At 34.8% G+C, this 17,851-nt stretch overlaps 2 protein-coding genes and 1 long non-coding RNA gene across 3 annotated transcripts; all 3 read left to right on the top strand.

Moving 5' to 3' along the window:
• Window positions 1-2,676: 2,676 nt before the first annotated feature.
• LOC141720205 (F-box/kelch-repeat protein At3g23880-like) lies at window positions 2,677-3,346 on the top strand. Its single transcript, XM_074522554.1, has 2 exons — window positions 2,677-3,153; window positions 3,200-3,346. The coding sequence occupies exons 1-2, from the start codon at window positions 2,677-2,679 to the stop codon at window positions 3,344-3,346; spliced, it is 624 nt and encodes a 207-aa protein (XP_074378655.1).
• On the top strand, window positions 3,347-4,536 carry LOC141717355 (uncharacterized). The gene is made up of 3 exons (XR_012573601.1): window positions 3,347-3,827; window positions 4,088-4,162; window positions 4,340-4,536. It is a non-coding gene; the product is annotated as an uncharacterized LOC141717355 (long non-coding RNA).
• A 3,419-nt stretch (window positions 4,537-7,955) lies between these two features.
• LOC141720204 (F-box protein At1g11270-like) lies at window positions 7,956-8,354 on the top strand. Its single transcript, XM_074522553.1, has one exon. It carries the CDS (start codon window positions 7,956-7,958, stop codon window positions 8,352-8,354), a length of 399 nt encoding a protein of 132 aa, XP_074378654.1.
• The last annotated feature ends 9,497 nt before the right edge of the window (window positions 8,355-17,851 follow it).

Here is a 17,851-nt window from a genome sequence, read left to right as displayed (position 1 = left end):
ACATTTCACTACAAGAATTAATTTACTTTGTTCAACCAAAAACATTCAAGAAAAGCCTAAAAACAGTAAAACACATTCACCCCCCTGTGTGTTAGTCATTTCCTAATAGAGGAACAAAATTTCTCAAATTTTAAGTTGAATGTCTTATGTATTTGGAGAAAGAGAAAAAGGTTAAAGTGATAAATGAAGTTAAGTACAATGAAGAAACAACTATAGAAGATTCAGTTGAAGAGGTTACAAAAGATCCAATTAACGAAGTTAACCAAGTTGAATATATAGAGGTTCCAAGTTCCGTGTTTCGGAAAAACAAGTTCCGTAAGTTTGGCAACAGATGGTTTAGTTCAGATGTTGGAAAGAGTTTTTTGATTGTTGCTCATGTTTATGCTACTGAATAAACAGTCCGTGCACTAACTGAAGTAGACAAATGAATTGCACAAAAAATTACCAAAACAGTGTGTTTCATTGTACAGAACCTGGATTTGTTATGTTTGAATGCTTAAATTTAGTAATAATAATTTATTTTGTTTGAATTTCTTTAATCAGGAGATAAGTAAAACTGTATAAGGTTCTAAACATGACAAACCTATGTTGATATACCTTTTTTAACTCAATTTATTTTTGTATTTATGCTATTTTTCATTAAAGTTTAACACAATCATGTCTTTAGTTCTGCATTTCGGGATGTCTAATAATTCGAAAATTTGAAAATTAATATGCAATTATCTCTATTTTATACATGTTTATTCAAAAATTAAAGGGCAAATTTGCTTAGTTTCAGGTAATTATTAAAGGACGGATTTTTATACATAATCTCATTTTATATGTAATCTCCTTGGATAAATTTATATTTTAAAATATAGATAGGTCGTTTCATTTTTTGACACTCGTGTAAAATAAAATTCGTAGATAATCTACGGCTGCTACCCTTCGGGTGCATACTGGTTAAACCCTACGGGCTCACGCAATAGCCTGCAAATCACGTGAAACAAGGTAAACCACATTTAAGCGACAAACTCTGACTCAGGAGGCATAATCATAAATTTTCTTTCCTTGGGATTCGAACCTCTGACCAAGAAGATAGTATATTAAAAACAATTTAATTATTATTTATGTAGTATATTTAAAAATAATAATTTTAATAATAAATTTAAAAATCCTTGTCAAGAAAATATACAAAGGAAATACTATTTACCGGACAAAACTGAATCTCTACTTGACAGACCAAAAATCAAATGAGATATAGAGAAGTTAAAATCCAACTATGGAGCCCAAAAAATGACTATAGGTCCACAGTAATAATCCTACAATCGAATTTTCTGTGGATTTAAACGAGATTTTTAGAAATCAATAATAACATATATTTAGAATTTATTTTTTTTAAAAAAAATGCTAGAAATACAAAATTGGATACGAAATAAGACGTGTCGGTTTTGTGATTGGTTAATTTGACCAAATTAATGGCCCCATATATATTCTCATCAATATCGTTATCAACCAATAAGAAAATGTCATGTCATTCATAGCACATCATTTTCTAATAAAATTTGTAAATCATGCATCTCTATCATTACTCGTATTCTAAATTTGGATAAACTTTCCACGAAATTTAGAATCTAAATCAAATATCAATAGAATTTAATATAAATTTATACAATCCTTTTAAACTCTGAAAATAACTTGAGAAATCTAAATTAAACTATGGGTCCAAAGTAAGAATAATATAATCGTATTTTCTGTCAATTTAACCGAGATTTTAATAAATCATTAATGACTAATATATTAAAAATTTTAACATTTTAATTAAATATGAAGAGATACAAAATTGAATATAAAATGACACGTCTCGGTTTTATGACCGGTCAATTTTACCAAATTAATGGGTCCATCTATATTCACATATATGTCAACCAATAAAAAAACGACATTTCATTCACACCACGTCATTTTGTACTAATATTTTTGTGCTTCATCTTCTACCCCTATCCTTACTCATACTTTAAATATGGAAAAACTTTTCATCAAATCTAGAATCTAAATCAAATATCAATAGAGTTTAATTATATAATCCATTTAAAATCTTTATCTTGTGAAATCTAAATTAAATATTCATTCAAATATATGAACACTGGTAAGAGCTTGAAAATCAAGTGAACGGCTTGTCCAAAATAACATTGGTGTAAAGAGTAGCCCAGAAGTAAAATTAAGCCTGTGCACCTGGTAACCTTCCTTTCTCTTCATTGCTATATCTCTGTTGTAAAGTTTATGGTTGTCCAATTATTGAAAAGGTCTAGCTTAGAGCAGTATATCATACATAAGTAACTAACCGTCATTACCATTAAGCCGTTAATATTTTTGCCTGAAAGGATCTTAAGTAGTGTGTGGTATGCTGTTAGGAATTGTTTTTTTTGGCCATTTTCCATAATTGAATATCTTTAAAATCAGACATATTTACTTATTTCATTGTAATGGTTGGTACGGAAAAAAATTATAAATTTAGGAAGGTTTTCTTGTATAAAATATATATCGTGCAATGCTAAAGGTCTCAAATAGGATAGGACTGTCTCATCTATTTTTAAGCTATTTAGCTACTTATTGCAGATTCTTATTCATCATTTGGTTTCCTACTCTGCTAGCTGAACTTTCATTTTCCAAACCCTATAGTACTACATTTGTAAAATGGCACTTCCTTGCGAGATGATCGATGAGGTACTTTGTCGAGTACCCGTTAAGTATGTTCTTCGTTGTCGAAGTGTGTGTAAAGACTGGTGCTCTCTTATTGATAGCACGGCTTTTGTCAAGAAACATCTTAAGACTAGCCGTGATCGCAATGCTGGTGCTGGTCTTATGATAATAAAAGTTTGTGCTGATCAGATGTTTTATTTAGCTAGTCTCGATTCTTTGTATGAGGATTCTGCTTCTGTTGTCAAAATATGCGATCCGCTCAAGACATTACTCCGTGGTGCTGAATATGTGTGTGCTTGTAATGGTTTGATGTGTGTGCTGAAAAATTTGAGAGATGTATATTTGTTGAATCCTGTACTTAGGAAGTTCAAAAAGGTAGCTTCCGCGCCACCTGAGTTTCCAAGTTCGTTTAAATGGGATGAAAGATTCTCATTTGGATTTGGTTATGATGTGGTCAATGATGATTATAAGGTGGTCATGATTGCAGACTGTTGTGTTCATTTTGGTGGCTTATTAGTCTTTGTTTACAGCTTCAAAACCAATGTTTGGACACGGATTCAAAACGTTCCAAATAACATTAGTTTTACTGGAATTTGGGGCATATTTGCAAGTGGATCTCTCCATTGGACTGCAATTAAGAATGAAATCGATTCCAAGGATATAATTGTTGGCTTCGATCTTGAACTTCAACAGTTCAAGGAGGTCCCATACCCTCCTATTGAGGATGACAGTTCCAAAATGATATTTCTGGATGGTCTAGGAGAAAATCTTTGTATTATCGACTGCTCAAATTCTCGTATGGATGTGTGGTTGATGAACTATCCTGGGGCTGAAAGTACTTGGTACAAAGCACTTTCTACGGAGCAAGAGGAAATGCTCAGAATAAATGGTACCTCTAATAAACTTATTGCTTTTTCCAGAAGTGGCAAGGATCTACTCTTACAGGTTTACAATCTCTTCGGCACAACACTTGCATGGTATAACCTCAACCAGGGGACAGTAACAAATGTTGGGATTCGTGGGCTTCCTTTCCATTTCTGTTCGTTTCTATACACCGAGAGTCTCTTACAACTCACCGAGGATGAGCCCTTGCAGCAGAAACCATCAAAAGACAAACAAAAGAAGAATACAAAAAAAAGGAGAAGGTACAAAATGAGTTGTTATTTGTGTGGTCTATAATTCTGTATCTGTCTCCATTCATCATTATCATTAATATTGGTGTATATCTATTGTTATGAAGAGGAGTGATTACAGTACTTGCTAAACACATGCCATTTTCTTTCTTAATTGCGATACTGCTTACCGAGTTGAGCCATCTTTTGCTAGATTGCTTTTAACTGATATCTCATATTTTGGAAAATACATTAACTAATATATTTGCTAATTACTACCCTATTTCTTGTAGGTGTAAATTTCTGTCCGCAGGATCCAGTTCGAGGATCTAAGATGTTTGAACTACGAAACAAAGCAGTATGACAAGGTAGTTTTTTCTTATGTTTATCTTTGTTATTAGTTTGAGTCTTTTGTTTATGTGTTGGAACCATTTTTTGCACAGTATTCACTTCTGCACGTAGCATATCAGTAAAGTTTTCCTGTTACCGAATAGAACATGGAGTAGTTTATGCCTTATTCACTTCTACACTAATAACAATTGCAGGACCTTGTACCATAACTGTTATCTCGATACATGACAAGATTGTTTGCCTGTAACTTTGTGTTGCAGGAATGCTCCCAGTGATGGAAGATCAGTAGAGTTCAATTTTCCAGATTGTGCCCGGAACAGAAGAGAGTAATTTACTAGAACAGTAGATATAATGCACCCTGTGTTTTGTTTGTTAAATTTTAGTTCAGTGTTTCGGTTAAACAAGTACTATAATCTATAATGCAGCAGATGTTGTAACTATAATGCAGCAGATGTTGTAACTCAGATGTTGGTTCTGTTTACTATTTTTTTTAGTTTGTTCAAGTGAAATGAATATTTTCATTAATATACATGTTTTATTTAGCTAGATAGCTGCAAATGATTTATCTACAAAGAGCACTTTGGCTGTTGATCTTGGTTATGCTACTGAATAAGCACTCTGTGCACTACGAATTGGAACCTCACGCATCATTATTTGATTACGATTTTGAGTACTATAACATTTCTCGTATAACAATTCAAATATTCGAAAACTATTATCTCAAATAGCAATTCGAATATTTAAAAACTAACATGCAGTTATATCCCGTACCGCAGGCTTCTTCATGCGATGAGACAAAATCTAATTGTTCGGCGTATCCAATCACGATCTTATAATAAGAACAAGAGATTTTTCTCGATCAATCCCTTTGCCCCTCATTTTTCGAGAATCAGAAATGAGCTACCAAGGAAGTAATAACCCCTAACGAGGCTAAAGCAAGGTCTAATTGGAAATGAAGGGAATTGTTGATTGTATCATAAAGACCCTTATGCCCACGTCCCAGTCGTCCCCCGGAGGAATATGTGCATCTAAAAATCATTCATATTGTGTACAATACTAAACAAATTCAAACTTGAAAATGATCTTTCTGATTCTCGAAGAATGAGGGGCAAAGGGATTGATCGACAAAGATCTTTTGTTCTTATTATAAGATCGTGATTGGATACGCTGTGTATGGACAGCTATCTCTTGAGCACACATTTAGGTCCGGCAGCTCGGCTTGCTTCTACTACCTTCTAGGGTCCTCCCCATTTAGGAGCAAACTATCACTAAATAGATATCTCGAGATATCTATTAGTAATGTGGCTAATAGCTTCTCGGGTGATAGGGAATCTCTCTTTTCTGAATCTCTCCTCTTCTCCGGACTCTTAGCTCTTAGGAAGAAGATTCTAGAAGAAAAAGTACTTGGCATTTAGGTATCTACTTCAAAAAAACTTCTCTAAAACTACCTATAGGCGGTAGGGGTTAAGTTATTGATGTGAGATGGATCCAGAAAAGGGGAGGTTCTAGTTATAATCCGGAAAAGAAAATTCATATGAAATTTGACTCGGTGGATTCATGAAAAAAATAAGTTTGTTTAGCTACACGATTAATAAATATCTCATCTATTCTTGAGAATACAGGAAGTTCTTCTAAGAACTACTAGCGGAGGTATTAATCGAGTATAACCGAGCAATTAAGGCCTTTTTCTCGATACTAATCTAGCCTTTTGAGACTAAGGTTCGAAAGGGCAAGCATAGCTTTTATAGCTGCTTTATCTGCCTGAAGGAATTTCTTGGGACCTTTAGGAACAGTTTTTCAAAATATTAATTTTTAAAAATTTAAAAAGGAGGAATCTTTAAATATAAGTCAGGAATTGAATTCATATTAGAATTTATAATATATTGTATCTCTTTTCGAATAAGGTCTGCCGCCACTCGGACTCGAAAAATCTTTTGCTCGTAAATTCAATGATTAGTCAGTTTTAATGTCGATAAATCTAGGAGTCTAGAAAGTCATTTCTGACAGCCTAATCGAAGTTGTGTAATGAAAAATAGAAAATCTTCCAGAACTTGTAAAAGGAGTAATCGATAAATATAAAGAGTAAGCCCAAATAATTCGATCGAGGTAGTTGTTCAACCATACCACATAGTTCCGGCAATTTCAGCAAGAGCAGTCGGACGGACTCTTATAGGGAACCTAATTTTTCATTTGAAATGTTTTTGTATATTTCTAGAGTCAAGGGAGAATGCCATTTTCAAAAGGTATCCCTTTTATGTTTCGATTTATGCTGCTTTTCAAGTTGAAGTTGCCTGGAGATTCAAATCATACTTTTCGTACCATGGGAAATCCACTCGGAGCTCCAAATATACGCTATTAGGATGGAACGGCTCACGTCTGATTAGCCGGTTGGTAAGGCAATAGTTTACCAAGGCGATGATCAGTAGCTAGTCCGAGAGGATGATCAGCCATAATAGGGCTGAGACACGTTTCTTAAAAGGATTTAATCCTTTTAATCTCAATAAATTTTGCCTAGACAAGATATGCCTTATTTACTAATAAGATCCATCCATTTAGCAGCACCTTAGGATGGCATAGCCTTAAAGTTAACGGCGGGGTTCAAACGAGGAAAGGCTTACGGTGGATACCTAGGCACCCAGAGACGAGTAAGGGCGTCCGTAAACTTCCCTTCATTTATCATTGAGTTCAGTTTTAGTTTAGGTTTATTATGTAAAATTAAATTTCATCAATAATACACTTTCTCAGTTGCCTACGGGTATCATTATGAATATATAAACCAAAAACTGTGAATGCCTAGAAATATACATACCCAGCCAGTTGAGATATGTATAAAAAAAATATTGTGACATTTCTTTTCTTGTAGTCCTTTCAAATCCATTATTTTTTATATATCGCAAAAGTGTAAACTAGTGACCTCGGAAGATAGGGGCAGTTCATCAACAGTGTTCGGTCAAAGTCTAGCAGTGAGGAATTTTTCGCAATGGGCGAAAGCCTGACGGGCGTTCAGGCAAAGGCTATCGGGATTTTTCCAAGCCTAGCTCTATCTCTTGTTTTGGTTTTGCGCCTTTAGTACTAGCTTCAATTCTCCAATATGGACAGAGGTCGTCAGTCTCCGGTTTGCCTAGATTTTCAATTTTCATACTCTTTTATCAATAATTTAAAAGGGCTTTAGGCTTTAGGTAATAGATAAAGAACCGAATTTTACACACAATCTCAGGTTGCACAAACTACTTATTCGTTCCGTTTTCAACTTCCATTTAAATTTTTCCACACACATTTTAAATTACCTTACTTACACAGTTAAAAATATTCTAACAAACTTCTATTTTAACAAATCATATAATTATATTATCTAAAAATTAATTATAAAATAAATAATTTTAATTATGCGATCAACGTGTCAAAAAATAAGGAAAAAAGAATACATGTACCTGATGAAATGAAACTGGACCTCTACTTGAAAACCCGGAACTTGAGCCCAACCACTGAGCCCAAGTAATGACTGCTGGTTCAAAATAAGAAAAACACACCAAGCAAGCAGTGTTGTTGAATTAGGGCACCAAGCCACCAACCAAGGTAACCATTGCTTTCTGAATTTTTACATAATGCATTTCGACTTTTACACGTATTTTAAAGTACATTGACGACGTAATACTATTTTTAGATTAATTTATTGTAAAATAAAATTTAAAATAAATCGACAAGTAATTTGAGACCAAGATCATAAAATAGCTACATTAATATTGATAATAATTTAGTTATCATTTTTATTTGAACTGTGTCTAGCTAAGCTTTCATTTACCAAACCCTATGGCTCTTCCTGCTGATTTGATTGATGAGGTCCTTTGTCGATTACCTGTAAAGCCTCTTCTTCGATTTCGATGTGTGTCGAAAGGTTGGTGCTCTCTTATTGATAGTAATGCTTTTGCCAAGAAACAGCTTAAGACTGCCATTGCTTGTAATGCTGGTTCTTGTCTTCTGATAGTGACTTTTGGTGATGATAGAAAGTTCTATTTTGTGGGTTTCGATTCTTTAGATGATGAGTCTGCTGCTCTTGTGGAAATAGATGATCCACTCAAGAGTTTTATTCCTGGTGCTCAGATTATGGGTGGTTGTAATGGTTTAAACAAGTACTGTAAGTTTGATGCAACAGATGCTGTAACTCACATGTTGGTTCTGTTTACTATTTTCTTTAGATTGTTCAATTAAAATGACTATTTTTATTAATATACATGTTTTAAGAAGAGTAGGGCTAAGTATACCAATGTTCCCGAGATCTCATCTTATTAATAGAAAAATTATAAAGTATGGACATTACACATTATTATTTGTGAATGATTTTGGCTACCACAGTTTTCTGGTATAACAAATCGAATATTTGAAAACTAATCTGCAGTTATCTATATTTTCATACTCTTTAATCTTTATTAAAATTTAAAAGGGCTTTAGGCTTTACCTAATAGAAAAAGTACTGAATTTTACGTCAAATCTTAGGTTGGATAAACTACTTATTTGTTTCGTTTTCAAGTATCATTCAAATTTTTCTTACACACATTTTAAATTTCCTTAACTACATAGTGAAAAAATATTCTATCAAATTCTCTTGTAACAAATTATATTATTTTACAAATTAATTAAAATAATAAATTTAACCATCAATGTATCAAAAAATAAGGAAAAAAATATATGCACCTGATGAAATGAAACTGGACCTCTACTTGAAAGCCCAAACTTGAGTGAGATCAACAAAACCCAACAACTGAGCCCAAAAATTGACTGCTGGTTCAAAACAAGAAAAACACACAATTGTTGTATTTTCTGTGTCTATGCATCCCCAACCAAGCAGTGCTGTCTGAATTAGGGCACCAAGCTACCAACCAGGTAACCATTGTTGTCTGAATTTTTACATAATGTACGAAATTTATTACTCTTTCTGTCCCGATTTACTTTCCATTTGCATTTCGACTTTTATGCGTATTTTAAAGTACATTGTCGAAGTAGTTATATTTTTTAGATTATTTTATTATAAAATAAAATTTAAAATAAGTCGACAAGTAATTTGAGACGGAGATAGAGTTCGTGCCTAATAAAATAGCTACATTAGTAGTGATACTAATTTATTTATCATTTTTATTTGAACCGTGTCTAGCTAAGCTTTCATTTACCAAACCCTATGGCTCTTCCTGCTGATTTGATTGATGAGGTACTTTGTCGATTACCCGTAAAGCCTCTTCTTCGATTTCGATGTGTGTCGAAAGGATGGTGCTCTCTTATTGATAGTAATGCTTTTGCCAAGAAACAGCTTAAGACTGCCATTGCTTGTAATGCTGGTTCTTGTCTTCTGATAGTGACTTTTGGTGATGATAGAAAGTTCTAATTTGCGGGTTTTGATTCTCTAGATGATGAGTCTGCTGCTCTTGTGGAAATAGATGATCCACTCAAGAGTTTTCTTCGTGGTGCTCAGATTATGGGTGGTTGTAATGGTTTAATGTGTGTGTTTAAGAATCAGAGGAAGGATGTTTTTCTGTTAAATCCGACAACTAGGAAGTTTAGGAAGATAGCCGGTTTGCCAAGTGAGTTTCCGAGTTTGTTTAGTACTAATGAGAAGCTCATATGTGGATTCGGATATGATGAGGTTAATGATGATTTTAAGGTGGTCTTGATTGCAGAATGTTATGTTCAGTTTCGTGGCTTAATATCCATGGTCTACAGCCTTAAAAGTAATGCTTGGACACGGATTCAGGATGTTCCTAGTAACACTCGTTTCATTAATATTAGGGGTTTTTTTGCAAGCGGATGTTTGCATTGGATGGCAAGTGAGGATCGAATTAATGGAAAAGAGTTCATTGTTGGATTTGATCTGGAACGTCAACAGTTCAAGGACGTCCCTTTTCCTCCTATTGAGGCGACTCGTGCCAAGTCCAGTGAAAGAATTTTGGATGATTTAGGAGAATACATTTCTATTCTTGACTGCACCGATACTCAAATGGATGTGTGGGTGATGAACTATCGCGGGGCTGGAAGGACCTGGTACAAAGCACTTTCTAGAGAGACTCGTGATTGGAGCGTATAGGTTGACCAAACTTGTTGCATTTTCCAGAAGTGGCGAGGATTTACTCATACTGGAGCGGGATGACTACAACACAAAACTTGTGTGGTATAATCTTGACCAGAGGACAGTGAAGAATATCAAGATTCGCGGGTTACCTGTTAATTTTTTACAGTTTCGATACACTGAGAGTCTCTTACAGCTCACTGAGGATGAGCCGCTGGAACACAAGTTATCAATAGACAAGCAAAATAAGAATAAAAAGAAAAAAGATAGGTACAAAATATTCTGTTATTTGTATGGTCTATAGTTCTGTCTTTCTCTCACATTTATATTTTTTTTAGCATTAGTACATTTTGTTCATTTGTAAATTATGTTGGCTGGTACATTAATCTTATGTGCTAACATATAGCATTAGGCATTGTAGAGACTACTTATAAATTTTGTATAGTTTCCCTAGCTGTTCAGTAACTTCAGAGTTGTACACATGAAATTGTGATATTCATTTACTCGGTATTCTGTACTTCGTATCAATTCATATGACGATGCTTTATCGTGATAATAACATCACATCACTGATCACATATGTGTCCACTGCATTTCTGTATCGAGATGTATAAGAGTTATGGAAGTGCTTAATGTATTTTGTGTTGCTTATCAGATTTGCGCATTCTCTTTAATTTTCATATTTTTTAAAATTTATATTTATGGTCTGCAAGTGTTTCTTATATTCATCAGATGAAAATGTTGTGGTCACTTGGGAGAACTCCTTTCTAACATCCCTTAAAAGTTATTGCACGGAATTTGGGATTAGAATGATTAAAACTATTCCAGAGGCACCACAACAGAATGGTGTTGCAGAGCGCATCAATAGAACCATGAATGAGAGGGCCAAGAGTATGAGATTACATGCAGGGTTGCCAAAGATGTTTTGGGCTGATGCAGTTAGCACAGCTGCGTATCTCATAAATAGAGGACCTTCAAGTCCTTTGGGGTTCAAGATTCTTGAAGAAGAGTGGCAGGAAAAAGAGGTAAATCTTTCACACTTGCGAGTTTTTGGTTGTGTTTCTTATGTGCGTGTTAAAGATTCCGACAGGGACAAGCTTGATCTAAAAGCAAAGAAGTGTATCTTCATTGGTTATGGCTCAGATGATATGGGTTACCGTTTCTGGGATGAACTGACTAAGAAGGTCGTTAGAAGTAGAGATGTTACTTTTAATGAGAATGCAGTATATAAGGATAAGCTTGTAGTCGATTCTGAGTTTACAAAGGAACAACCTGAGAAATAGGAAGCAGTGCTTGAAGATATTACAGAAACAGATCTTGCAGGAAATAGTGGGAGTTCGGAGAATGTTGCTGACAGGGTTCCAGTAACTCCACAGACCGAGGTAAGAAATTCTAGCAGAAGTGTGAGGACACAATAAAGATATTCTCCTTCAGCATATTATATGTTATTGACCAAGGATGGGGAGCCTCAGTGTTATTCAGAGGCAGTACAAGTGGATGATTCAGTTCAATGAAAATCAGCCATGGATGAGGAGATGAGTTCTCTTGAGAAGTATGAGACTTGGTCTTTAACAGAGTTACCAGCAGGAAAGAAGGCTTTACAGAATAAGTGGGTGTTCAGGATCAAAGAAGAACATGATGACAGCAAGAGATACAAGGCAAGGTTAGTAGTCAAGGGTTATTAACAGAAAAAGGGTATTGACTATACCGATATATTTTCTCCCGTTGTTAAGATGACTACAGTTAGAATTGTGCTAAGTATTGTGGCTGCAGAGGAGTTACATCTAGAGCAACTAGATGTTAAGGCCGCGTTCTTACATGGTGAACTTGAGGAAAATATCTACATGGTTCAGCCAGAGGGATTTCAGGTAGCTGGGAAAGAAAGCCTTGTTTGCTAGCTTATAAAATGTTTGTATGGTTTAAAGCAAGCACCGAGACAATGGTACTTGAAGTTTGACAGTTTTGTGATGAAGAATGGGTACACGAGTAGTGCTATGGATCATTGTTGTTACTTTAAACATTTTGATTCATCTTATATCATATTATTGTTGTATGTTGATGACATGTTGATAGCAGGATCAAACATGAGGGAAATTAACAGGTTAAAGAGACAGATGTCTGAGTAGTTTGAGATGAAGGATATTAGTGCAGCAAAACAAATACTTGGTATGAGCATCATAAGGGATAGGGCTGAAGGTACTCTAAAATTATATCAAGAGAAGTATGTTGAGAAAATGTTGTAGAAATTCAGTGTCCAGGATGCGAAGACCAGAAGTACACCGTTGGCGAGTCACTTTAATCTCACAAAGAAGCAATCACCTAAAATGGATGATGGCAAGAAAGATATGGCTAAAGTTCCTTATGCATCTGCAGTTTGCAGTTTAATGTATGCTATGGTGTGTACAAGGCCAGACATTGCTCATGCAGTGGGAGTTGTTAGCAGATTTATGTCTAATCCAGGAAGAGAGCATTGGGAAGCAGTCAAGTGGTTGTTACGCTACTTGAAAGGCACATCCAAGGGTTGGATTATGTTTCAGTAAGAAATATGTTATCTTGTAAGGGTTCTCTGATGCAGATTTGGGTGGATGTTTGGATACAAGAAAAAGTACAACGGGTTATATTTTCACTTTGGGTAGCACCGCAGTTAGTTGGATGTTTCGACTTCAAAAGAGTGTTGCTCTTTCAACCACAGAAGCAGAATATATGGCTATCTCTGAAGCTAGAAAGGAGATGATTTGGTTGAAGAATTTTCTTGAGGAGTTGGGCAAGAAACAGGAGGACAGTGCTTTGTATAGCGACAGTCAGAGTGCTATTCATCTTGCGAAGAATCCCGTGTTTCATGCTAGGACGAAGCATATTCAGCTGAGATATCACTTTACAAGAGAGTCGATAAGCAATGGTACTTTGTCCTTGAAGAAAATCCTTGGTTCAAAGAATCCTGCAGATATGTTGACTAAGGTGGTTACGAATGAAAAGTTGAAGCTTTGCGTAGCTTCAACTGGCCTTCAGAATTGATTGATGAGAAGGCGCTGCACTAGTTAGAGTTATTGATTGAAGAATTGATTTTACTAGACTTACAAGAGTGAAGTGAAGATTGGCCAGACTCCAAGTGGGAGATTGTTGTGTTTTGTGGAGTCTTTTAATTAAGCCCATGAAAATAGACTATTCAGATTCAGATTAATTTATGGATTAGTCTACTTTTCAGATTTGGACTGTAATTTTGATTTAGGCCTAGTTTCTTCTCTTATAAATAATCATGTAATTGTAAAATCATAACACAACAAATTGTGAGAGATCAATACAAAATTAGTGCGGCTTGTGGAGTAGTAATTTCAAAACCACGTAAATCTTTGTCCTGTGTGATTGTCGTTTATTTTCTTGTTCTTGTTTATTCGCTTTGGGTTTTGCTTTCGTTGTTGTATACTCAACATCAAGGTAATCCTAACAGCAAGTCCAGGGTGATGAAAAGAAATCTAAAGAAATTAATCTTGACATGGAGAGATTTATTAGGTCTGCTGAAGGACCTAGTCTGAGCAGAGAGTTTGAAGAACTACTCAAAGCCTTAAAAGCTTCTCTCAACAATAATCACTTCACATATAAAAAGGCCATGGACAAGACAATCAATTTCATAAGAGTGACCAAGGTCAATAAGGACAACTTTCTGGAAGAGAAGATAGTGGTTAATGCAAATGACTCAGGGACAGACAGGTGTATGCAGGTGTCCCTCAATTGCCTTATCTCAAGGAGGGCATCTGAGTTAGATATCTTTATCAGCAAAGTTAGAGTTATAACTCGTGAAGATACCATGCTATTAACTACACTGAGAGATGCCTAAGTAGCCGCCTTCCCTGAAGTATATCTACAACCAAGTAAGGGTATAGCATACATCTGTCCAACCACCAGACAATTCAGATATTTCAATATCCCCAAACACTGTGTCATGGGAAACAAGAAGCTTATCATGATCCTAGGAACTAGCTTACGAGCTAAGAAAAACAAGAACAACGATGATATGGAAATAATAAAGCTACTGGGGAGATATCTGGATAATGCAGAAGCCAACTTGCCCAAAACATAGTTCAACAAGGATGACTTGGATGATGATGGGTAGAAGAAGAATGATCAAAATCCTTCTGGATCAAATCCTAGTCAGTCCAGTAAGCCATCCGGGAGCAAGGGTGGAGAGAAGAAGAAGGAAGATGACAAGAAAGATGAAGAAAAGAATAGAAGAGGTGAGAGGAAGAGTAGAAGGCCTCATGATGATTCAGAAACTTAAACAACCCTAAAAATCCAAACACAACCAACTCAAACCTCAGCTCAACCTACAACATCAACTATCTTGAACATCAAACCTTCCCAAACATCTAATCTAAAATTTCTATACAAACAAACAGCCAACTCTTTCCTAAAAATTCCAATCACCTCAAGCCACACCAATCTCAAGAAAATGACAACCCTACCTTTGGCCAATCCTTCACTAAAATTCAAGCTCCAATCTGTTGGGAGAAAACCTAAGAAAGTCAAGCCTACAAATAAAAGAGAAGTCACTGAAAGGGCCATCTGCAATTGCTTTAAGGAATCTGACTTTCTACCTCTAAATTGGTGCACCTCAGATAAAGACCATTTCCAATATCTAGCTGAGGAAATTGTTAGAGTTTGGATTATATCATTGAGAGAAGTCATAATTTATTTTGAGGATGGTACATTCACTCTTCTTAACAAAAGCTTAATGGATTCTTTGGCTCCTACAGAAATTAAGAGAGTGATAAGTTTGTTAAAAGGCAAGGATACCGCTACAAGGGCATGAAGATCATCTCTAGCTGAATGGTTGATTGAAAGGGAGGAAACAAAGAAAAGAGAAGAGGTTGAAGCTGAAGAAAGAAATAGGAGGCATGATGAAGAAATAGACATGTTCATAAAAAAATCAGAAGAGTTGAAAGCAAAAGGAATGAGCAGAATTTCTAAAGATGGGAGATTTCTAAATATCAGAGCTGGTGGATTTTCAAGATTCTGCCTAGAGGTTCTGGACAATGGTTATCCTAAGGCAGAAATACAAAAACTTGTAGAAGTTCTAAGTGGAACACTTATCATAGAAGAACTTGAAATTCTTGACCATTTGAAGGATAAACTTAGAGAAGAAGCAGATGTAAAAACTGTCTTTACCTAAGTCTTGTAATCATTGAACCTTGTGAATCTTAGGTTGTACAAGTTATAATTCTATCAAGCTCTATGTATGAATTTCATCTTCCATCATTTTAAACTTGGGGTTAGTCTTGTTAACAGGCATGAATTTGTGTTAAGCAATCTTCTCACAAATTGGGGGAGATTGTTGTAAAAGACATGCCTGTACTTTAACTAGACTAAGACATTTTATCAACCCTAAGTAAGTTGTATTGTTATCTTAATTTGTATTTTGTACTTGTAACACTTAAAGTCTGTAAAAATGCAAAGGAGCAGACTAGAGTCTTTTTCCTAAAATAGTATCAAGCCTAAGGATTCTATCTGGAAGAAGATCAAGAAGATCATGCCTTAGAAGAATTTTGAAGAAGCTTGGAGTTGAATAAATCTGTTTGGAGAAAAATACTTCAAGTCAAGATCTCTACAAGTCACAAATTTAATGTTATAGAGAAGTCATTCGAGAACTCCAGAATGGCTTATCGAGAAGTTTGGAAAGCTACTAGAGAACTCAGAAAGATATCGACAAGCCAAATTGAAGAACTGAAGCTTGGAGATATCGACAAGTCATTCCTTCACTAGAGAACTCAGAGTTATCGACAAGTCTACATTCAGTAGAGAACTCTGAGTTATCGATAAGTCAAGTTCCACTAGAGAACTCAGAGATATCTATAAGTCAAAATTCACTAGAGAAATCAGAGATATCGACAAGTTAAAATTCACTAAAGTACTCTGGGATATCGACAAGGTAAATATGACTAGAGAACTCTGGGATGTCAACAAGTCAAAAGGCCACTAGAGAACTAAGATTTATCGATAAGTCAAAGTGAAGATGTGAAGACTAGAGATATCGACAAGCCTAAAATCTCTTACAGAGAACTGAAGACTTCTACAAGCCAAACCCAATATAGAGTACTAGAGATCTCGATAAGCCAATATACTTATCGAGATGTCAAGTGTTCTATAGACCTAAACTGGAGATCTCGATGTCCAATCTCAAAGTTCAAAGTTGCAGATCAGTTCAATATCCAAGATAAACAATCAACAAACAATCCAACAGATGGATTGACAAGTCTACAAAAAGCAGTTTGAAGAATGTGCAATATCAATAATGAAGATTAACTAACAGAGGAAGATCAAAGTGAACACGGGATACTAAAGATATGCTAAGCCAGAAATGGAAGATCTACTTTTCTATAAATAAAAATGACAAGTGACAGTTTAGAAAAGCTAATAGCATGTCTTATTATCCACTGTGTAAACCAGCAGTTAATTAAGTTATAAAGTTAACACTGGTCCTTTAGTCAGTAGCAACAATTTAGATCAAATCTCTTGTAACACTCTCAAGAAGAAGCTAAGCTCTTTATCAACAAAGAGCCTAGAAATTTTGTAGCAAAACAGTCTTGATTTGAATATAAAATTAAGTGAGTTTTGAAGATCTGTGTTCTTTATGTTCTGCAAGCGTAAATTTTGCATGAACACATTTCACTACAAGAATTAATTTACTTTGTTCAACCAAAAACATTCAAGAAAAGCCTAAAAACAGTAAAACACATTCACCCCCCTGTGTGTTAGTCATTTCCTAATAGAGGAACAAAATTTCTCAAATTTTAAGTTGAATGTCTTATGTATTTGGAGAAAGAGAAAAAGGTTAAAGTGATAAATGAAGTTAAGTACAATGAAGAAACAACTATAGAAGATTCAGTTGAAGAGGTTACAAAAGATCCAATTAACGAAGTTAACCAAGTTGAATATATAGAGGTTCCAAGTTCCGTGTTTCGGAAAAACAAGTTCCGTAAGTTTGGCAACAGATGGTTTAGTTCAGATGTTGGAAAGAGTTTTTTGATTGTTGCTCATGTTTATGCTACTGAATAAACAGTCCGTGCACTAACTGAAGTAGACAAATGAATTGCACAAAAAATTACCAAAACAGTGTGTTTCATTGTACAGAACCTGGATTCTTTATCTTGTTATGTTTGAATGCTTAAATTTAGTAATAATAATTTATTTTGTTTGAATTTCTTTAATCAGGAGATAAGTAAAACTGTATAAGGTTCTAAACATGACAAACCTATGTTGATATACCTTTTTTAACTCAATTTATTTTTGTATTTATGCTATTTTTCATTAAAGTTTAACACAATCATGTCTTTAGTTCTGCATTTCGGGATGTCTAATAATTCGAAAATTTGAAAATTAATATGCAATTATCTCTATTTTATACATGTTTATTCAAAAATTAAAGGGCAAATTTGCTTAGTTTCAGGTAATTATTAAAGGACGGATTTTTATACATAATCTCATTTTATATGTAATCTCCTTGGATAAATTTATATTTTAAAATATAGATAGGTCGTTTCATTTTTTGACACTCGTGTAAAATAAAATTCGTAGATAATCTACGGCTGCTACCCTTCGGGTGCATACTGGTTAAACCCTACGGGCTCACGCAATAGCCTGCAAATCACGTGAAACA

Source organism: Apium graveolens, chromosome 4 (assembly GCF_009905375.1).
Source record: "Apium graveolens cultivar Ventura chromosome 4, ASM990537v1, whole genome shotgun sequence".
Lineage (NCBI taxonomy): Eukaryota > Viridiplantae > Streptophyta > Magnoliopsida > Apiales > Apiaceae > Apium > Apium graveolens.
The sequence above is the reverse complement of the archived record's forward strand: the minus strand, read 5'-3'. Positions and strand labels throughout refer to the sequence as shown.

Coding starts and splice junctions, on each gene's coding strand:
- LOC141720205 (XM_074522554.1), top strand. CDS start 2,677: ATGGCACTTCCTTGCGAGATGATCGATGAGGTACTTTGTCGAGTACCC. Junction 3,154..3,199: donor TGGTCAATGATGATTATAAG/GTGGTCATGATT, acceptor GTGGCTTATTAG/TCTTTGTTTACAGCTTCAAA.
- LOC141720204 (XM_074522553.1), top strand. CDS start 7,956: ATGGCTCTTCCTGCTGATTTGATTGATGAGGTCCTTTGTCGATTACCT.